We start from the raw sequence: 24,038 nt of genomic DNA on the forward strand, positions 1-24,038 counted from the left end.
AATCCCAGCTACTTGGGAAAGAGAGGTAGAAGGATGCCAGTCCTGGCAGTACTACCTATGGGAAAAACAAACTAAAAGCAAATGGACTGAAAATATGGTTCAAGTAGTAGAGCATTTGTCTAGCAAGTACAAAGCCTTGAGCTCAAACCACAATATCATGCAAATATCAAAAGACAAAAAAAAAGAACCCCCCTATTAATGTATACTAATTTTAAAAAGTACTACCACATACACACACAAAAGGAATAAGGAAAACCAATGGAAGTATACTTCTAGCAACAACAGGAAGATATTATCTTCCATATGGGAAAGAAAAAACATGGACAAAACAGTCAAAAAACCAGCCAATTTAGGTTACTAAATACTGATCAAAACCAGACAACAAATTGAAAAATGTGTATTCTTGAAAAACTGCTCAGCATTAGGTAAAAATGGCAGCAACACTACGGCCTTCTATGCTTGGTGATATCACCATGAACTTGTCATTTGATAGTCCATTTTTCATTACCATCACAAAATACCTGAGGCTAGGTAACTTATAAACTAGTTTATTTTGGCTTACAGCTCTAGAGGTGCAATGTCAAGTGGTCACACATCTGGTGACAGTCTTGTTGACAGAATCCAGAGGTAGCAACATCACATGGCAAGAGACAGGAAATGCATGTTTCCTCTGAATCTTCTGGTCTCTCTGCCTCTTCTTCAATAGTAATGCCCTAATTGGGGTTTCACCCTGATGACCTTATGTAACACCAATCACCTCCCAAAGACCCATCCAGTAAGCACCATAGTGGACTGTTTCCATCCTCTTCATACTTCCCAATGGAGAACTATGAAACTCTGATAGGCAGAATCAGACCAGATCCAAACTAGACAACTTGGTCAGTAGAAGCTGTAGCTTTGTAATTTTAGGGTTGGTTAGTCGTAGTACATTTGACTCAGCATGGGGAGCAAGGGAAAACCTGCAGCTTTGCTGGATAAAAGTGGCAGATTTGGTGCAAAACAAGGAAAATCCATACATAGTTTTATTAGCCCAAACTTGTAGACCCATTTCATGGCCACTGCCAAACCAATCAGATATTCAATGGAGGGCTTCTAGAAAAGAACGAACCATTAAGGGCCTAAGATAAGCTCACACACATATCTAATGACTACTAAATGAGAAAATGAAAACCAAGGGATATTGAGAACTGGTGAACTACATGAAGTATATTCTTCAGGAGCCAAGGGCATAAAATAATTAAAACATTCTTATTTCTTAGTACTTAGTACCAACCTACTATCAATCTGAATCACTGAAATAAATGTAGGTTATTGTCAGCCTCAATAAAAATGGTACCTGAAATTTTCTCCACACCCATGCTATTAGGTTTCAGAATTCTTATGTTCCCTGCAAAAATACAATTCTGGGTTGAGGGAAAGTATGATTAAAAATAATGATTTGCTAAGCAAAAAGTCATGTACTTGTGGCCAAAAATGGTGAATCAGGAGGATTTATTTCTTACATATAAATCTCACTCAGCACATGAGAGACTGGAAGAGAATGGGAGAATTGATAACACATACTTGAAAAATGCTCAAAGTAAATTAAAATCACTTTCTTGGACTCTAAAGTTTATAGATGTGTCTTTTCAATATACTTCAACAAAAGAAGAGCAATTATTTAATGGAGGATTATTAATTCATGGTGGAATTATTATAAAAAACACAAATAAAACATGAATAAAATAAAGTTAGTTTATTTTACCCATGGCTGTCCCAGTATAAACTGTATGCAAATGCTGATTCTAAGAAATACGTGGAAGAACTGAAGTCAGAACATGCCTTCCAACCCATCCTCCATGAACTTCTTATAAAGTGCCATAAATTTGGCTACAAACGCTTCCAAGTGATAAATGGCTTTGCTACCCAGCTGTAGACGATGTTCATAATAAGCTGCCATCTGGGCCACTTCCCCTTTCAGCTGTCCATCACAATTATGCAAAAGTTCCGAGAGAAGACCCTACAGAAAAATAATTAGTAATTTAAGAATCATTAAATTAACCAAACATACTTCATTTTTCCCACTCAAGAAGTAAAACTTAAATACGCTCTTTTTCATATATGTGAAGTCGTCATTGTTCTATGTGAACCAGTAATAAAATGAAAAAAAATTTTTAAAAATCTCATACTTCACATCTATACTATAAAAATGTGGTGGTTACACCACATTTCACGTTCCAAATATGAATGGTCCCTTACTTATAGTCCAATTTAATGATCTTTGACTTTTATGATGTTGCAAAAACAATACACATTGTATTGTAGAAGTTGTACTTAGAATTTTGATCTTTTTCCCAGAATAGTGAAATGCAGTACACCATGTTCTCTCAAGACACCTGGGGATAGGCAGGGTATCAAAGTTCCCAGTTGGTCACACAATCATGAGGATAAATAACCAACACTCTATAGTATACTATATTGTTAAATCTATGAAGTTTAGTTGATAAGTAAGTTGTATTAAATTAAACGTATTAAATGCACTTTTTTTGTTTTTATGGAGATAGGCTCTACGTTGCCCATGCTGGTGTGCTCAAGTGATCCATCCATTTGCCTAGCTTCTCAAATACTGGGGCTGTGGAGCTGTGAGTCACCATAACTGGCTATAGCTTATCAAACTGTAGCACCATTGTATTTAATTGTATAAGGGTGCAAGGAAATAAATACAAAGATATTGCCACATTATTTATAATAATCCACAGACAACTTCCACTAGCAGAGCCCATATTCAAAACACGATGACATAGTCATATAACGGAGTACCATTCATCCACTAGAAAAAAAAAGGTAAATCTGTAGTCCTGAAACAATATCCAAGCTATATTGTTGAATAATACAGCTGTGCAGACAACAGAACTTTTCTGAAACTACACAGATATAATGACTTGTTTCTATGTCAAGAGGTTTGTTAAAAGTGACAGAAATGGACTTTCACTTTTTTCCTTGTATGTTGGTAGCATTTGATTTTTTTGTATTACCATGTAATTTTAATAAAAAACAAACAAAATCCCCCAAATTCCCTAATGTCTAGCAATCAATAATTTTATCTAAGTAGATGACAGACCAACCTGTAGTGTCTGGACTCTGCCTACGTCTTTATTTATTTATTTATTTAATTATTCATATGTGCATACAAGGCTTGGGTCATTACTCCCCCCTGCCCACACCCCCTCCCTTACCTCCTACTCAGCCCCCTCCCTCTCCCCCCTACCCCTCAATACCCGGCAGAAACTATTTTGCCCTTATTTCTAATTTTGTTGTAGAGAGAGTATAAGCCATAATAGGAAGGAACAAGGGTTTTTGCTGGTTGAGATAAGGATAGCTATACAGGGAGTTGACTCACATTAATTTCCTGTGCATGTGTGTTACCTTCTAGGTTAATTCTTTTTGATCTCACCTTTTCTCTAGTTCCTGGTCCTCTTTTCCTATTGGCCTTAGTTGCTTTTAAGGTATCTGTTTTAGTTTTCTGCCTACGTCTTTAACCTCATTCCCTATGTGCACTGAGTCTTGCTGTTTGAAATGCTTGTTCCCCAACTATTTACATAGTTACCTCCTCATAATCCTATCAGCTTAAACATATCTTTCTCAGAGAAGCTATTAAATACCCATCCATAGACCAGTCCTCCATTATTATCATTTCATTTCCTTTATAGCACTTGTAACATTTTGAAATCCTCTTCTTTACTTGTTCCCATTTCACTTCACTAGAGCATAGCTTTCCTGAAGGTAGGTCCTAGGTCCTCCTGCCCTTCTTTAGCAATCTCCTAATAGAGCCTAATGCACAGTAAGGCTAAATAAATGCCTGTACAATTAATGAAATGGAAAGAGGTGACAATGTACCTTAGTACTGTAAAAACCCTGTGGCTATATACCCAAAGTCCAAATTTTATGAACAGTTCAAGATCTGAAATTGGGTTACCTTCATTATAATCTCAGGAGGGATGCAATGAGTAAGAAGCTCATAGAGCCTTACACGAACTTCAAGAAGCCTATGTAGAAACAAAATAATTGACATTTTGTGATGAAAATAAGAACAATTTTAACAAAACATCTAACACATGTATATTTTTCTAAGCTTATCATACACATAGAAGCTTCTCTTAATTTCAGTTCATTTTTAACTATTTTGTGGTGCTAGGGATTGAACACAGGGCCTGGTACATGCTAAGCAAGCACTTTACCAATGAGCTACACCCCAGCCCTCAGTTCATTACAAACATTGTCTTCAGAATTCTCTTAAAGTAGGTATTTATAATAAAGGCATTTGTTATATCAATCATGAAAGTACCAGGTAGAAATTAAGACTTCATGAATGGTGAAGGTTGAGCTTCACATTGTGAAACTTAATACACTTCAATGACATATCAAGTAATATGCTTACATTTTCTCTCCAGATAGGAAGATACTTAAAAATGTGAAAAGATTAAGCAGTCACTAGTCACTTACACAGTGGCAAAGAAATAATATAAACATAAAATACGCTACTCCTAGATTACACAATGAAAAAAAAAAATAGGGACACAAGCTGTCTTGTCACAAAAGAAACAGGACAAGAGGTTAAAGGTAAGTATAAACCAGGCAAGTAAGCATGAAACCTCTGTATCCTTCTCATAACATTTTCAGGACAAAAAGGGTGAAAGAAAGAAACACATGCTATTTCAGAAAAACAAGAAAAAAATGACAATTAAGGCCAGGCATGGTGGTGCCTGCCTGTAATCGCAGCTACACGGGAGGCAGAGAGGACCACAGGTCAAGGCTAGCCCAGAGCAAAAAGCATAAGACCCTATTTGGAAAATAAAGAAAAAAAAAAAAAGGGCTAGAGGCATAGCTCAGCTGGTAGGGTACCGGCCTAGCAAGTACTAGTCCAAGTTCAAACACCAGTACACTAAACAAAACAAACAAAATAAAAACAATTAAAATTCCCAAAACACACAAAGCAATCATTTTTATCTCTATATATACTTACCTCCATACTCCAAAGGGGGAAAAATGTTCAGAATTTTACTAAACTACTAGAAATATTTCATACTTCAGATAAATGAGGGTAGTGATTTACAAAACACTTCATTCTGGTGGTACTAGGATTTGAAGTCAGGCCTGGTGCTTGCTAGGCAAGCAATCTACCATTTGATACACGGCTGCAGCTCTTTCTGCTTTAGGTTATTTTTCAGATAGGATCTCGTGTTATTGCCTGGGCCCGCCACAAACTTCAGTCCTCCTACCTATGCCTCCCATGTAGCTGGGATTACATGCATGAGCTATCACACCAGCAAAAGATTTCTTAAAAACAGAAACTCAAATTTTTTTTCCTGAAGCATAAAGCCCTGCCACATTTAAAACTAAACAAACAAACAAACAACAAAAAAACCCTGAGCACCTGCTACATGTAACACATTATATCAAACAATTTAACCCAGTCCTCATGCCACCTTTGTGATGGGGATTATCTCCACTTTTAGATTAAAAAAAAAAAATACTAATTTGACAGTTGACCACAGCAAAACATGACCTAAACACAGATATGTTTTACTTCAAATCCCATACCCATCTACCAAACATTTATTTTACAACTTATTCTGAACAAGGTGCATTCCAATACACTACTTATTCCTTATGACCATGCTTTTATGGAAAAGAACCTGATGTTCAGGGAGGCTAAGCTTCCATGAAAACTATCAGCATTTTATTCAAGTTGGCCTCAAATACCCATGATTCCTCTGATACTTTTGTGTATCTCAAAACAAAACTTGATTATTAAAGCAAAAGTAATAAAAACAAATGACACAAGATAACATATAGCTTATTTCCAAAAAATTGATTCAGGACATATTTACCTATATAAAGGTGGTAACTATATTGTTTGCCTCTCATACATGTTAATATGGATCTCAAATTAGTCTGAGTTAATTTCTAATATTACTTAGTTTTTCAAAATTAATACATTTATTTATTGTATTTGTGTCCTCATTTCTTGATGGGTTACAAATGATTGAGTAAAATTTCTTCTGTCAAAAAAATTTGAGTATCCTAGGACTATCTCCGCTTCACTAATCTGAGTATCTCTAGACAAGTTAATTTCCCTTCATCTCATTTTTCTTATCTACAAAGATGGCAATAATGTTTTTCTCATAGGATTGCTGTATAGTTACATGAAATAACAGAATAATCATTAAATTATTAATTGCTACTCACATAAGAAAACTGTAACTATTCTAACACAGATCAAATAAGAATCAAACAAATATTATAGTAAGACTAAGGGGTCAAACATCAATAGTCACTTAGCATTGCATAGGCCAGTGATGAAAATGACACCAGCCTGCCAGTACTTGTGGTCAGTCCCAAGGCTTTCTGGAATTGGGCAAAATTTCTTTTTATGTGAATAGAATCAACTCCCACAATTATTCGTTTCAACAGGAAACCTCAGCACTTCTTGCACAAATTCATTTATGAGCTCCCAAAACTTGTTCAGAAAACTGGAGCAAAGGGCAAAAGCAGCTAGAAGAATTAGGTAATAATCAAATAAAGTTGAAAACATGTCTGATAACCATCAAATATTACATCTGTACCAAAATCCCTTAAAAATAGTAAAGTTCTACTACCAAGTTTTTTTTCTTTAAAATCAGAAAAAAAGAAGAAAGTCACCTTCAGTGTGAAAATACTTCACAAAAATGTAACACTGCTAAGACACATTTTGTTTCAATTTCATCTCTTTAAAGGTCAAAATTTCTTTGCTGATTACCAACATCTACCAGAAAGGAATGTACACTTTTCCTAAAGACAAGGTTTCTTTTCTGATAAGGCTACTTACAACATTTGGCACTTTTTGAAAACTACTAATAACTGAATTATAAGAATTCAAAGCAAACCCTAATTTTTATTAAGTACTCACAATGTATCACTATCCACCTCCACTGATTTATATGTTAGCCAAGAAATATGTTATAATCCCTTTGAAGAATTCTTATAAAAATTGTAATTCATCACAAGTCTTAACCAAGTGGAACAAAACAGTATATTTCTCTCATCATTATTTTCATTTAAACCAGAGAAGCTTAAGTTCTATCAGCTGCACTTCAGTCTATTCTGTTGCCTAAAATGATCAATTACCTTTCGAAGGTCCAAAGATGGTTTCTCAGTTCTCACAGGCATAAGAATATGAGGCTGTGCTTCAGCGAGCCTGAGGAACCTGCTCCACACTTTCCAAGGTAGTGAGCTTTAAGACTGTCATTTTTTATTTGGAAAGTACACTGTCTTTCTTAATCAAAGCTGACATAAACCAAACAACTAGCATTTAAAGTATTTTCAGAATAGCCCATCACTGAATGACAGACCCATAGTAGTAAATGAAAACAACTTTGCCACAAATGTGCCAAAAAATACTAAGTACTGATGGCATATACACAAAATTATTCTTAATAGAATCTATCAGCAGGCCTGAGTACAGAGTTGTCTAGTTCTCAAACCATTACCACACAATCTCTCTTGCTCTGCTAACAAAGGCGTAGGTCTCCTTGGCAGGGAAATAAAAATATCTGCATGACACAAATGAAAAAGCTGAAACTCCAAAATCTAATTACCTGCTCAAGGACAATTAGCTAAATTAGGATAACTGTAATTCTGGTGTCTTTCTAGCACACAATGCATCACTTACGAAGTTATACTCTGTTCTCTTCAATACTAGAAAGCTAGACACTTCATGTTATGCGTTAATGTTAGGTCACCTAAGATTCTGAAATAAAAACTAAAAACTCCACATTTTAATTTATGTATAAGCTCTACTTTTACATGCTAAAAGCTTAACAGAAAGCATAACACCACATAACAACTATGCTGGATCACTAAATTCCAGAATTAAATCCTACTTTTTCTTTAAAAGGTAAATATTTAGATTCAAGATTTAATTATCCCTCTAAATGACATGGTGCTAATATGAAAGAGCCACTGTCTGTCCTAACTTGAGAATCAAAGCTTTGTCATCATTTTATACTGGTTACCTTTGTGGTGTCTGCTGACTGACAATAGCATTCGCAGTCTCCCTCAGATACACCTCCCAATCTGTCTCAGGAATTTCTTGATCTGCAGTAAAAGGGTATCTATGACACGAGAAAGAGAACATTATAAACAAAAGTGGTCTAATGTCCCAGAATGTTTCCTGTGGGAACCAGCCCTTTCACTTACTGTTGCACTCTGCAGGCTTCACACATAAGTAGGGCTTTTCTGAGATTTCTGCAGGACTTCTCTGCAAGTCGATGAGCCAGTTGGGAAGGAAGATTCAGACCTTCCTTCTTGCACACAGTAGATAACACATGGCAAATCTACAAATCAAATTAACAAAAATAGGCAAAAGCAAATTGAGACAATTTCTGTTAATATCTCTACAGACCTTTTTAACCATATTGTATCCCAAATTTTTACAACTGAAACATATAAAGTACTTTACTACTTTGACCTGCCACAATGCTCATATTAGTGATACAAAAATCTATTAAAGCTGCTTATTGTGAGCAAACAGTATTTTTCACTGATAGCTGTTAAGAGTGATGAAGAAATACAGTATGTATTGACGTGTTTCAGACACTGATTCCCTACCTAGGGATGAAGTATTCTCATATCATCTACCTGCCAAATTCATCTCCCCTATTTTTAAGCTCCTCGTACAGTCTAATAATGAGCTTGAGGCAAAAGACATTAAATAATTAGCCCATATCTAGTTTCATGGAATTCGTAATACCTACTTCTTAAAAGGAAAGGAAGATTTAAAGAGAAGAATATGTTCTATATATCGCTGTTGGGTATTTACTACTACTCTCTACATTAATTTGTGCATTAATAGTTTGCACTTCAGGTCTATCCATATCTGTTTTTGAGTTACTGATACACTACACTCTTTTTACAAAAAATAAATATGCAATGATGTACATAGAGATCAGAGAATTTGAGCTGAATTTTTTCTGAAAAGTTTAACTTGACTTACATCTTCAATGCTGGGAGCAGGCACACGAACTGCCAGGCACCTACTACGAATAGGTGGTATGACTTTAGATGTAGAGTTGCAACACAAGATCAATCTGCAGGTAGACATATACTTTTCCATGGTTCTACGCAAGGCATGTTGAGCATCTTTGGTGAGTTTGTCAACTTCTGTCAATAATACCACTGAGCCAAAGAGAAATAAAACTGTAACTTCAGGTTATTAAAGTTTTAACCTGTCTCTTTTACTTTCTTCTCATTATTTAGAATGAAATCCAATATAATAAGCCTAACATTTTATTCTTTCCCTTGGTAAGGACAAATTAAAGTTACAGACATGGTAAGAATAATTTCATTTTTATTCTTAAAAATTTTGTAATCAAACAAAACTAAGAAACACTAGGCGAAATGAAGTTAAGAGGTTATTTTGTTGTAGAATTCATGCCAGCCTCTATTATTTATATGCACTGAAATTTACTAAGACAAAGATGTACTGCACCACACCTTGAATTCTAAAGAATATACTGGGGAAAACACTGCTGTAAGAGAAGCAGCCACTGAGGTATAAAGGTATCTGGACATTTGCACAGTAAGATTCTACCTGGCCACAAAGAAGGATTGGCCTTAAAATAGTTCAGGAATAGTATAGCTACAGGGACCGAATACAACCTCTGTATTTGTCATTGTATTAAAAAAAAATTAGAGCTGGAGGTATGGCTCAAGTGGCAGGATGCCTGCCTGGCAAGCATAAAGTCTTGAGTTCAAACCCCAGTACTGCCAAAAAAGAAAATAAACCTGTTTCTAGAAAACAACAGGGACAGCAATGTAACATTTGAATCTCCCCATTAAAAACAGAGAACTAAAGATCCCATAACCAAAGTTTACCCATGAACATCTACATTAAAACTAAACGATGGGCTCAAGTGGTAGAGAGCATGCCAAGCAAAGCAAGTGCCAGGCCCTGAGTTCAAACTTAAAAAAAAAACCTTAAGTGTCAAGTTTTACTAAGAACTCTAAATGTGAGCAAGTGAGAATGAGCACGACAACTGAAAAGACACACAAGGTACTAGCACCAGGAATCCACTGAGTGTTTCATAGCCTGTAGGACAACAGAACGCCAAAACTGCCATGTGAACACAATGGAAGTCACAGGCCAATTTGAAAACAGCAGTCTTAATTAAAAGGCAGATTCCATGGACCCCAATTCATGGCTGAGAAAGGGAATCCTAATGCAAAAAGGTCTGAAAATAAAACAAAGCCGCCCACTAAGACACTGCTACATAGTAAGAAACCCCAGAAACAGAATGAGCAGAATGTGAAAAAGAGAGACAGAGAGGCAGAAGACTGGATAGAGCTCAGAACACAAGGTCATGTATTCGATTGCTTTGTGAAAAAAAAAAAAAAAAAAAAAAAACAAGGGCAGCTCTACAGCCCCAAGCCTAGAAAACCTCTCTGGCTTCATTCTTCTTCGTAAGAGTATAGGCAAACTAACTACTGTTTTTTAAAAAAGTGATCAACAGAAAAGGTTCAGAGCTGAATTCAAACAGAGTTAAAGAGAAAGAAGCACAGAAGCAGAACACCTTTTTAGATACAGAAGACTTAAAATTATTTGTTTAAGTGTTACTTAAATATTAGTGATTTTGCTCTTTTTATATAACAGTAAACTTAATGTAAGAATATAATATGTTTACTATTTTTAGTGATGTTGATCTAATTTTATTGATATTTATAGAATATTGTTAGTGTTTTGTTTGGTTTTGGTGGTACTAAGGGTTGAACTGAGGGCCTTGCACTTGCTAGGCAGGTGCTCTACCACTTGAGCCACAGCTCAAGCCCTTATTGCTTTGGTTATTTTGAGATAAAGCCTCACTTTATTCAGGGGCCTGGACCACAATCCTCCTACCTATACTTCGTGTAGCTGGGATGATAGACACAGCTTTTATCAGTTGAAATGGGGTCACACAAACTTTTTGCCCAGGCTCAAACTATAATTCCCTGGATCTCTGCCTCACAACTAGCTAGGATTAGACTTGAGCCACCAAGCCACACTATTGTTAGTATTTTTAATGACCCTAAAACTTGTCACTTTTAAAGGTTTATAATTATATGAAGTACTATTTTAATCAAAATTCCAAATCTTAACCATATTTCCTTTAATAAGAGATCTTCAACATATCTCTTATAACTGATTAAGAATAAGGGCATAGTACTTTCTAAAATATTTGTACATATATACCATTATTTTTGCTTTGTGTAGTAATGCTGGAGATACTGCCCAAAAAGTAATTGGTAGACGTGTTTAAAAGAAAAATATCATGGCCAAGTAAAAAATATAGAACATTTAATATTAAAAATGTTAATATTAGAAAATACAGTAATATAACCTATGATACTAATAGAAGAAGAAAAATCATAGAACCACATTCATGGAAGTAGAAGAAGCATTAGACAAACACACATTCATGTTGGAAACATTCAGTAATACAGGAATTGATGAATCCCTCCTAACCATGATCAAATACATATACTTTACACCAAAATCCAATAATTAACTAAATGGGGAACTCTTAAGGCTTTCCTTCCAGATTTTCAGCAGGGATGTCCACTGTCTCTATTACTCTATCAAGCACTGTATTGGAGGGACTGGCCAACATAATTAGATAAGAGCCAAACAAAACAGAAAGGAAAAAAACCTTTCTCTATTTACATATAAGAATATATACCTGAAAAATTCAAAGGAAACTAAACAAAGACTATTACAATTAGAAAATTAAATAACATATGATATAAAGTAAAAAAAAATCAGTAACTGCCATTTAAATTAAAAAGTTAATTAAATTAAAAAGCTATCCTTATCTCAACCAGCAAAACCCCTTGTTCCTTCCTATTATTGCTTATACTCTCTCTACAACAAAATTAGAGATAAGGGCAAAATAGTTTCTGCGGGGTATTGAGGGGGGGAGCGGGAGGGGGTGGAGTGGGTGGTAAGGGAGGGGGTGGGGGCAGGGGGGAGAAATGAACCAAGCCTTGTATGCACATATGAATAATAAAAGAAAAATGAAAAAAAAAAAAAAGTTAGAAAATATAAGACTCCATTTGTAGTAGCAAAAAAGTAAATTCATGAATGCAATTTTGAAATACAGACACTGAGAAGGAAAGATAAGGAATAGTTTAAGAACAAACACAGGCAATTCACAAAATAAAAATGAGTAATGAACAAAGTTATCACCCTCAACAGAAGAAAAAAACAAAACACTATTATCTCCACTCAAACTAGCAAAGATTAAAAATAATTATCTTCACTGCTGTTAACTGTTGAGATGAAGAATTTGGCAAAATACACCAAAAGAATTAAATGCTAGCATATTTAGTACTACAAAATCTTATCTGTAAGAATTATGTGTACAGGAAAATACTGGAAGGCAAAGACCAAACTGTTGATAATAGCTGTCTTTGGCTAATGGGATTTTAGGAACATTAATTTTCTTTCTGTTTGTGGAAACAGCTGATAATCCAGACCATAAAACATTGCTCTTAAGAATATTTTACAATCATGTAATTGTTTAAAGTGGTTTTTCATTACTCATCTTGTTCTAAAGTATCAAACAGTTGCCACCAACAGCTCTTCCTCCCACTAAATTAATTCTATTAGACTGTGAATTCCCATGAGCACAGAGATCAAGGTTCTCTTTGTTCACTTGTATAACCAAAAAAAGGGGAGCACTAATGCTTGGCATTAGTGGTAAGTCAATCACTTACCTTTAAAATCTCTTTGAGAGTTTGTTTCGAGTTGCTGAGACTGTGCCACTGTTTTTAACATCTCTTGAATTACTACCCGGTCACTATTTCCAGCATCACTACACAAAAGAAAAATGGTTACATAACTGTAAATACTTACAAAATAGGTCCTTGTCCTTAATCTGCTATTATAGGAAAAATGTTGGAGATCTGTGTGTGTGTGTGTGTGTGTGTTTGGTTTTTGTTGTTGCTCTGGGGTTTTTTGAGACAGGATCTTGCTATGTAGCCCAAGCTGGCCTCAAAGTGGAGGGAGACCTTCCTGCCTCAGCCTCCCTAGTGCCAGGATTGTGGGCATATATCATCTTGCCTGGCTGTTGTTGAAGATCTTAAGTGGTTAGAATTTTAGTCAAAACTACTGACACTACTTTAAAAGTGAAATGATTTAAGGTCATTAAAAATATTAATATTCTAATTAGATTATCACTGAAAGCACTAAACATGTTCTTACATTAAGTTTACTATTACTTAAAATAAGCAGTAACAAATAATTTACAGTTTAGCAAATACTTTCACATTTTTGTACCCATTATAGAAAGTTAACAGCCAATTACAGCAAATATCTCAATTAGCTATAATTATCAAAATATAAAAATAACTGTTATTTTATAAAATAACTCCTCTTCCCTATCCCCAAAATAGCTAAGGTCTGAAAGAAACAAACCTAGAAATGTGTTTGCAGCACAACACTGAGCTGATTCAGGGACTTAGCCAGGATCTGGATTAAGCAAACTAAGTTTAAGATATGAACTGTTCATTAATTATAGGCATACACCTGTCATTTACACCTATATTATTGCTTTAATACTTAGGTAACTCACCTCTCAAACTAAAAGATATCATCTGTTAATTAAAGCTAAATTAATACTAATTTCAAACACCTGAAAAACAATAGGCTATTCTTACCTCAGAGGAACTCGTAAAAATAACAGGGGGACAAAGTAACAGTTTTGTTTTCTCAACTAGTTTTTCCCAAGTCAGTGTAATTAGATCAATACATCTAGACAGCCTCTTTTATGATCTTCCTAGCCAAAAATCCAAAGCATTTCCCACTTGCTTAAGGAACTACTGCTCCCCTTCTACTTTTATTTGACTCATTCCCATCAACTTTATTGCTCTTAATTTTCTGTGAAATACTAGGGAAAATCATAATACCTATTTGTTTATTGTCTTAAGGAATAAATGTCATAATCCATGCAAAACTTCTCACACAGTGCCTACTACCCAATACCACAGACATTAGCTTAAAACTCTATTCCTCCTACTCCATTCATCTTCTGCCTCTCCTTAAAATGGATATTCACTCTTATTTCAAGGCCGCTGCCCATAAGGCTGCCCACTGCCTAAAGAGGTCCTGCATTCTTTTCCTCTTTCAAGAGTGCATCAGATACAGGAAAGAGTAGGAAATACTCTGCAATTAGTAGTAGGTATGGGTAAGAACTTTCTCAATGGAACCCCAGCAGCACAGCAACTAAGAGATAGCATAGATAAATGAGACCTCATAAAACTAAAAAGCTTCTGTTCATCAAAAGAAATGGTCTCTAAACTGAAGAGAACACCCACAGAGTGGGAGAAAATATTTGCCAATTATACATCAGACAAAGGACTGATAACCAGAATATACAGGGAACTTAAAAAACTAAATTCTCCCAAAACTAATGAACCAATAAAGAAATGGGCATGTGAACTAAACAGAACTTTCTCAAAAGAAACTCAAATGGCCAAAAAACACATAAAAAAATGCTCACCATCTCTAGCAATAAAGGAAATGCAAATTAAAACCACATTAAGATTCCACCTCACCCCTGTTAGAATAGCCATCATTAGCAACACCACCAACAACAGGTGTTGGTAAGGAACTCTCTTACATTGTTGGTGGGAATGTAAACTAGTAAAACCACTCTGGAAAAAAGTTTGGAGGCTACTTAAAAAGCTAAACATTGATCTACCATATGATCCAGCAATACCACTCTTGGGGAGATACCCAAAAGAATGTGAGTCAGATTACTCCAGAGGCACCTGCGCACCCATGTTTATTGCAGCACTATTCACAATAGCCAAGTTATGGAAACAGCCAAGATGCCCCAGCACTGACGAATGGATTAAGAAAATGTGATATCTATACACAATGGAATTTTATGCAGCCATGAAGAACGAAATGTTACCATTCGCTGGTAAATGGATGGAATTGGAGAACATCATTCTGAGTAAGGTTAGTCTGGCCCAAAAGACCAAAAATCGTATGTTCTCCCTCATATTCGGACATTAGATCAAGGGCAAACACACAAGGTGACTGGACTTTGATCACAAGATAAAAGCGAGAGCACACAAGGGAGATACGAGGATAGGTAAGACACCTAAAAAAACTAGATAGCATTTGTTGCCCTCAACACAGAGAAACTAAAGCAGATACCTTAAAAGCAACTGAGGCCAACAGGAGAAGGGGACCAGGAACTAAAGAAAAGGTTAGTTCAAGAAGAATTAACCTAGAAGGTAACACACACGCACAGGAAATCAATGTGAATCAACTCCCTGTACAGCTATCCTTATCTCAACTAGCAAAAACACTTGTTCCTTCCTATTATTGCTTATACTCTCTCTTCAACAAAAGTAGAGATAAGGGCAAAATAATTTCTGCTGGGTATCGAGGGAGGGGGCGGGGTGGGTTGGTAAGGGAGAGGGTGGGGGGAGGAGGGAGAAATGACCCAAACATTGTATGCACATATGAATAATAATAAAAAAAAAAGAGTGCATCAGAAAAATACCCTAAATTGGGTTTTGTCTATAGCCTTTGGGACTGGAGGTGTGGCTCAAGCATTAGAAAGCCTGCCTAGCAAGCATGAAGCCCTGAGTTCAAACCCCAGTACCACCAAAAACAAAGAAAAGAATGCATCAGAACGCATGGAATCTTGAAGCTTTACCTCTTATACTGAGGCTGTAAGAGTCTTTGGTGTCTCCCCAACAAAATCCTAATTATATTATATAATTCTAGACATAGATATTGGTTAGTACACTATTATAAGACCTTCTAAACAAGAAACTAAAACATAAGACATGGCAAAGAAAGATCTGGCAATCCAAATTCATGTTCTGAAATATTCACTCCATATAGTATAAAGTTTTTAGACACACTATGCTCATCACTACACAATGAGCAGTATAATTTAACAAAGTCACTAACATCATGTACTTCGTGTCAAACATGGATTTCTGTAGAGAGAAAAATAATGAAAGTGGGAAGGCACTAGGCTGCATTATTTTGAAGTGGATATCTTACAGATTTCATTTCAAGAAAGGGCTCTAATCTCTTTTTTAAAAAGTCTAAAAAATCTTTCTGCTTAAAACACTTATTGCTAGCCATTTTTCTTAAAATATCTAGTAGCAATTTACCTGGGATTAACTTCAAGATGGTAATTACTTGCAATGGTGCTGATTTCAATTTTTTTTTTAGATGGAGTCTGTGAACAACAACAACAAAAATTTAACATATTTATTGGCTACTTCCCCTCTTTTCTGTATTTTTCATTTGGTTTTCTTTTATTACATAAACTACTGAACCTTGCAAAGAGATAAAACTTGATATAGCCACCATTAATGTAATCTCATTAACACCATTCTCATTATGCAAACATCTTTATGTAAGGTGGGTCAGATCACACATCCTGTTTTTATTATGATTGCTTTTTTTCCTTATCTCCAGAAACCCTCAAATCATCCTCAATTATCAACAAATAATTATTAAAAACAATCTGCACGTATCCTTTCACAACACTTTCCATTTTAACACAAAAATAAAGAAAATATATACATTAATAGTGTTGGTGTTTCTCATAAAAAATAAAAATATAAAAAAGAAATCATATACATACTTCTGTGTTTTGCTTTTCCTACTTAACAATGTATCTTGGCAATCTCTCTCAGACAAGGGGTATAACGCTGGTGCTGTGCATCAACCTGTAATATGGATGTTCCAAAGCCAAGTCATACTGAGGGACACTGTGTTTCTCACTTTTGCCTCTGTGTGTGTGTTTGTGTATCTATAGAAAAATGTGTCTTTTAAAAGTTCTAACAATTCACTTTTCTACTGGCAACAAACACTATCTTTCTATTTGTTCAGTTCTTGGTTTTTGTCTTTCTGTAAGGTATTAAGTTTTCTTCCTACAATCCCACACTTTTCTTATTAAGTTTTTCCCCACATATTTTATAAGAATTTCTACCAGGATACACCTACCAGCACCTCAAAGTGCTTATAAGCTTGTCAACAGTAGCCTAATCCACTTATTCTCATGAGGATTCTATTAACAGAAGTACCACCCACACTCAGAATTCACTTTTCAATACATAGTAAGACATTCTATCAGGGGCTGTGAAGAGTATCACATGCTCTCTACACAACTTCAGCTAAATCTCAAATGTCATCCATAGGGAAAGTGCTTCAAAACTCACTATGTGGTGCACTGACCTACAGCTCCACCACCGAAAGACAGGAAGCCACTCAACCGCCAGAGCCTTACTTCCTTTCCCAGCCAGTCAGCTGCCTCATCTTTTACTAGTCACTTGATTCCACATTTAGAAATTTGACTTCTAGTTCCAGCTGAAACATCCTCTTACTAGATAGTCTGTAAGGACAGCCCCAAAAATTTATCCAAAACCTCCTGCTGCCCATTATTTCCTAGCATACATGACTTAGGTCTACTTATAATATCCAGAGCTCTCAATCCAACATAACTGGATTACGTGTAAAATTCTTTCTAAAATCATACATTAGGCATCCACTGGGAGGAGAGTACACACATGACCACAAATGAAAATCCCTGCCATGAACATTTGGAGAACCTCAAAATGAAAATGCTTACTGTGATGGTTTGATGTTCAATTCTCAATTTTTCCACTCCAACACCATAAAGTTCACGTAAAATACACATAATTCTTGTCTTTTTTCCAGCACCTGATGGTCCATACACTAACAGGTGGGGAAAGTCACCACATTGCACCTGGGGGAAAATAAAAGAACAAGGCATTTTTTTCCCTAATCAAACTTAACTGCTCTACATAGACCCAATTCCTTTTTAAGTATCAAATATTGTGTACCTTTATACATTTATATTTAAGTATATTTAAATAAATTCTGAAATGTTGATTATTCTCCTGACACTAATCTAACTTATATGTAATATAGGACACGGAAGACACAAAACTAAATGCTAAAAAGCAGGAACTCCCAAACTCTAGCAGAATTTCCTAGAGACCTTTCTAAAATAAAGGACTGACTGATTACTGGACCCCATTATCCATGAGATTAGGATTTAATAGCTGAGACCAATGCTCATCTTGTTTGGTCTCCTACAAATAGTCCCTGTGTAAGAATTGAGTGCATTTGGTTCACTTGTGAGATTATATGGGAAATAAAGGAAAACTTCCTTTATTTTACACAAAATAAGACAAGGAAGACAGTCAAATAAGTGTTATCAAATGAAATACCACTCTAGGCATCTGGGTTTAATCCTGTTAAGAAGACAATTAAAGTCAGCATAAACATACAATACATACAGTATTAACCCACCCAAGGTTGGAGGGGGGCTGAAATATGAAATACTCATTAGTTCTTTGTTGAAGCCTGCTTAGGAGGAAAGTGGATGGGAGAACAGAGAGGGCATTAATTCCCAGGCATTCTAAATCGGCTTAGAGATTTCAGCAAGAGAAAAGCCCTCAAACAAAGTACAAAAGTATTGTTGAAAGTCAGTCACTAGAGTTAAGAGCAAAGGGATTGGGAAGGGCACTGATAGTGTCTGTCCACTACTTTAAAGTACAAGACTGTACTTATTTTAAAAGTTGCCCAGGAGCTAGTGATGTACCTCCATGGTAGAGCATGTGCCTAAAAAGGCTCCAGGAAACTGTGATGATCAGTTAGGTCTGGGCACAAATGGGATGAAAGCTATAAAGGTCTGTGACCCTAGCTTCAGATGCATATCTTGTGAGACAAAAGCTTTGAAAATAACCACTGTAGACAAAGTGAAATAGTAACTTAACAGAGGTGCTTACTACAGTGAATTTTAAAAGCTTGTAAACTCAACCCTGGCACTGAAAAAGAAAAGTCTCAAGGAAAGGAAGTATGCATCTACTATTATAACTGGAAATAGTGAAAATTCTACAAATACCCACTGCCATTGTTTTTTTAAACTTTGATCTAATGAAAAAGTTATGCCTTAAATAGGCCAGAGTTTTATTATGTTCAACGTTCAAAAGAAAACAGGTGGGCATTGTTTAAAAGCAAATTAAGCTGGAGGCGTGGCCCCCTGATAAGCACAGGCAGTGAGTTCAAATACCAATACCACAAAAAGAGAAAAGTAACACAAATTCTGTACAAGAAATAATGGCCACAGAAAATAAAAGTGTTCAGTAGCTAGAAAACTTAAAGTCAAAGCCGCTGTTAAAAATGTAATAGGCCTATAAATGAAATATGTTGCTCTATTAGATCTATTTTAAATCAGTGTGCATGCAGTTATCAATAAAGAGAACTAAAAACAAAGTCCTTCAATTTCAGAACACTTCTAAAGACACAGTACTGAGGACAAAAATATTTCTATTAGTTTTTAGGTCTACTAATTTATTATCCTTAAGATTCTTTTACCTCTCTCTGCTCTCTATATGATTTAGTTGGCTTTTCGAAGCATTGCTATTATTCTTTTATCAAGTAGCACATAAAAACAGGAATCAGAATGGAGAAAAAGTCTTCCATAAGAAGCTAAACTCAAGGACGTCCCAACAAAACACTTTGGAGAGTTAGAAGTGACCTCAGGAGTTAACAAACTCAGCGCCTTCCTTGGAAATGAGGACAAAGAACAAGAAACTTTACGACCTGGTGAAAAGTCAGACGATGTCACTTCTCGGCTGGATCCCATCTCCCACGCAGGGGTTTAGCGGATCTGCGACCCCCGCCCCTGCGCATGCCCAGAGGGCCGGCTCCGGATTCTCCAACTACTAGCCTTGCCGGCGCTCCAGAACCAGCTGGGTCCACTCCTGCCCAGCCACTGTGTCCTTGCTGACCCCCCTTTGCCCCGCTCTTTGCACACGACCCTGCAGTTACGACTTTCTCGCTTCAAGCCCTGGCTCGGGTGACACTCCAGCGAAGCTTTCCCAGTGCAGACGTGCGCCCCGCCCTGCACACACTCTCCCGCTCCGCTTCCACGTTTCCCGGAGACACTTCCCGCCTCCAGCGCCGCGCGGGCGGTGAACGGCTCCCTCGGCCTCCCCACCCCCGCCCTCTCCCCGCCCACCGAAGACGGACTCACCAAGTTACGCAGCTGGGCCGCCTGCTCCTTGTGATAGTCCAGCCGTCCCAAAGAGCAGGGCCGGTATTTGTCCACCCACAGACTCATGGCAGTTGAAGTCCCGGGTCTTGAAAGTCCCGCGCCGCGCGCGCTCCAGCACGACGCCGGGACGCTTTCCCGCGAGCGCCAAATCTCATGACGTCACTACCGCCCCGGCTCGGAGGGACGGACTACGAAAGCCGAGTGGGACAAAATTAGTCGCCTCTTTTGCGCTACATAGTCACAACGTTGTATCCTTCTAAGAGGCTCTTCTCCATATATCTGAAAGTATCTCTATAAAAGAATTAAGATATGAGGTAGCATTGGTTTACCATGAATGTGTCTACAAGAATTAGAATTTGGGAAAGAGGTGAAAAGATCACCTAAACATTTTTAAAAATTGGAAACTAACCAAAATAATCTAATAAACCTTATTACCATTTATGTAGAGTCTTTATAAGACGCTTGTTATGATTTTTATTAAACCACAGCACTTTCACCCGTTGTTGACTGGTTCTCATATGCAAGTCATCTATGATATTTTATAAAATTTTCAACAGAATTAAAAATACAGCTGTAATATTTGGGGAGTCAGATCTGTTAGAAATATCTTTAAGATATTGGGTGTGAAGATTAACTCAAAATGGATCAAGGATCTTAATATCAGACCACAAACTCTTAAGTTGATACAAGAAAGAGTAGGAAATACTCTGGAGTTAGTAGGTATAGGTAAGAACTTTCTCAATGAAACCCCAGCAGCACAGCAACTAAGAGATAGCATAGATAAATGGGACCTCATAAAACTAAAAAGCTTCTGTTCATCAAAAGAAATGGTCTCTAAACTGAAGAGAACACCCACAGAGTGGGAGAAAATATTTGCCAATTATACATCAGACAAAGGACTGATAACCAGAATATACAGGGAACTTAAAAAACTAAATTCTCCCAAAACTAATGAACCAATAAAGAAATGGGCAAGTGAACTAAACAGAACTTTCTCAAAAGAAGAAATTCAAATGGCCAGAAAACACATGAAAAAATGCTCACCATCTCTAGCAATAAAGGAAATGCAAATTAAAACCACGCTAAGATTCCACCTCACCCCTGTTAGAATAGCCATCATCAGCAACACCACCAACAACAGGTGTTGGCGAGGATGCGGTGAAAAAGGAACCCTCTTACACTGTTGGTGGGAATGTAGACTAGTACAACCACTCTGGAAAAAAATTTGGAGGCTACTTAAAAAGCTGGACATCGATCTACCATTTGATCCAGCAATACCACCCTTGGGGATATACCCAAAAGACTGTTACTCCAGAGGCACCTGCACATCCATGTTTATTGCGGCACTATTCACAATAGCCAAGTTATGGAAACAGCCAAGATGCCCCACCACTGACGAATGGATTAAGAAACTGTGGTATCTATACACAATGGAATTTTATGCAGCCATGAAGAAGAACGAAATGTTATCATTCGCTGGTAAATGGATGGAATTGGAGAACATCATTCTGAGTGAGGTTAGCCTGGCCCAAAAGACCAAAAATCGTATGTTCTCCCTCATATGTGGACATTAGATCAAGGGCAAACACAACAAGGGGATTGGACTATGAGCACCTGATAAAAGCGAGAGCACACAAGGGAGGGGTGAGGATAGGTAAGACACCTAAAAAACTAGCTAGCATTTGTTGCCCTTAATGCAGAGAAACTAAAGCAGATACCATAAAGCAACTGAGGCCAATAGGAAAAGGGGACCAGGAACTAGAGAAAAGATTAGATCAAAAAGAATTAACCTAGAAGGTAACACCCACGCACAGGAAATCAATGTGAGTCAATGCCCTGTATAGCTATCCTTATCTCAACCAGCAAAACCCCTTGTTCCTTCCTATTATTGCTTATACTCTCTCTACAACAAAATTAGAGATAAGGGCAAAATAGTTTCTGCTGGGTATTGGGGGGGAGAGCGGGAGGGGGTGGAGTGGGTGGTAAGGGAGGGGGTGGGGGCAGGGGGGAGAAATGAGCCAAGCCTTGTATGCACATATGAATAATAAAAGAAAAATGAAAAAAAAAAAAAGAAAAAGGGGCAAAACGTCTGTTTAAAACTTTTAAACAAGTGATACAGAGCCTGTCTGGCAAGCATGAGGCTGTGAGTTCAACTCCCCCAATTGAAAAAAATTAATAAATAAAATTAAAAAAAAAAAAAAGATATTGGGTGTCATGAGAGAGATGACACTACTCAGAAGTCCACAGGCAAGGCAAATTTTACTTCTGCAGAAGGGTGCACACCAGGAAGTCAGGGAGGTAAGCGCACTGGGCCAGAAGCCCACTGGGGTTTTATGTGACACCATGCTGTCCCTCTCCTGCCCCTGGGTTGGGCAGGTTTGGACTCACAGTCTACTGGGTTGGCTAATTAGAAAGAGGCCAGGTTTGCAGGGGGCTTTGAGAACAAACAAGTTTCAGTGAAGCAATAGCTGTTTTTGGCTATCACCTCCAGAACCAGGGCATCTAGTAGAATTCTCGCCCTGTTGAGGATAACAGCTCTTTGCTCTTAATAGAAACTTTTATCAAATTAAGCAGAGTCCGTGAAGCAAGCATATGGGAAGCAAGTTAGTGAGACTAGCATTTGTAACAGTTGTGGTTACTGATTAAATCCTTTGACAGAAAAGGCCCAACCTAAATTGATTCTCACAGATCTGAGTACTTCAGAGAAGGCATATTTCTTGATCATTTCATTCTTTCATTCACACACAATTTGTTCTGCACAAATTTAGTAAAATATCTGTTCTTAACACTATCCTACTTCCAACTCAGGTTTCTCTCACTTGACAGGCTTCCAATCAAATTTCATTGAATAAATTGTTAAAAATAAAATTTAATCTTTATTTTCTTACCAGCATTCCTTAAGATTCTTAATGAATTGAAAGCAAAAGAATCAAAAGTACATGAAAAAATACAGGAGAAGACATGAGGTTAGCATGCTATTTTACATACAGAATATTTGAAACCCCTTCTAATTAAAATGAGAAGAATGTGAAACCCTCAGGAAAATATTGTACATATCAAGCCCACATAAAACTTGCATTGTGCCCTAAAGATACATCTCTCAAAATGTACTTTTTTAGTTGTCTGTAACATTAATTCCTTATTTAATGTATGCTTTTATTTTATGCATTGTTCAGAATCCTAAATGTCATGTTTTGACTGGAAGGTCTAACTGGACAGGAATTGACTTCTAAGTATGTTTAATTACCTTCCATCAACATGCCCCCTCTCATCATTTATTAAACAAATATTGATTGTGCTCTTTTATGAATCATTGTATTAAATGAGTTAGTCTAGTCAACAAGATGTCATTGAACACAATGGATAACACTGTTGAGTATCAGATCTAGTTCTTGTTCTCAAGAAACTTTCTGAAACAAGCCTGGAAGGCATCTGCCTCAAAGCATTTGTGCTGTTTCCTCCTACTACACAGCTTTCATTCAGTGACAATAGGGCTAGGTCCCTCACTTTCTCACACATTGCTCTTGCATCATCTACTCAGGGACACCTCCCTGACCACCCGACCTGATTTGTTCGGATTTGCTGTGCTCCTCCCCTATTGCATTGGAATGAAGGGAAAGTTTGTTTTTTTTTTTAAATAAAGGAAATTCAAAGCAAGGGATCAAAACTGTCAACTCTGTAGATATTTCTATTGTCATTTTTCATGGCAATGGCAATAACTACTGAGTTATTGGCAATAATGTCACCGATAGGTTTTGGTTCTTACTGCACCCTTAAGCTTCTATTTCCCAGGGTCACCATCCTGCCTTAAGTCTAGCTTGAATTCTCCTTCTGCCCCAACCTCCAGTCGGCATGAACCATGAGATCCTAACCAATCAGATCATGCTGAGTCTCACTGAGGGGTATTTAAGCCCCTGCCCC

The 24,038-nt window shown here is 36.8% G+C and overlaps 1 protein-coding gene across 4 annotated transcripts; it reads right to left on the bottom strand.

Annotated features, from left to right (window-relative positions):
• Positions 1–1,720: 1,720 nt before the first annotated feature.
• Positions 1,721–20,288, bottom strand: Rfc3 (replication factor C subunit 3). Of its 4 annotated transcripts, XM_074043558.1 has the most exons (10): positions 20,097–20,236; positions 19,436–19,626; positions 17,661–17,798; positions 16,195–16,262; positions 12,769–12,866; positions 9,014–9,195; positions 8,218–8,354; positions 8,034–8,132; positions 3,956–4,025; positions 1,721–1,999 (listed from the first exon to the last, which is right to left on the bottom strand). In XM_074043558.1, exons 3-10 carry the CDS (start codon positions 17,727–17,729, stop codon positions 1,811–1,813), a joined length of 912 nt encoding a protein of 303 aa, XP_073899659.1. In that variant the 5' UTR covers positions 17,730–17,798; positions 19,436–19,626; positions 20,097–20,236; the 3' UTR covers positions 1,721–1,810. The 4 variants fall into 4 exon arrangements, with proteins under 4 accessions (XP_073899659.1, XP_073899656.1, XP_073899658.1 ...); XM_074043555.1 differs by lacking the exon at positions 19,436–19,626 and having other exon boundaries at positions 20,097–20,288; XM_074043557.1 differs by lacking the exons at positions 19,436–19,626; positions 20,097–20,236 and adding an exon at positions 19,664–20,011.
• Between the last annotated feature and the right edge of the window lie 3,750 nt (positions 20,289–24,038).

Source organism: Castor canadensis, chromosome 10 (genome assembly GCF_047511655.1).
Source record: "Castor canadensis chromosome 10, mCasCan1.hap1v2, whole genome shotgun sequence".
NCBI lineage: Eukaryota > Metazoa > Chordata > Mammalia > Rodentia > Castoridae > Castor > Castor canadensis.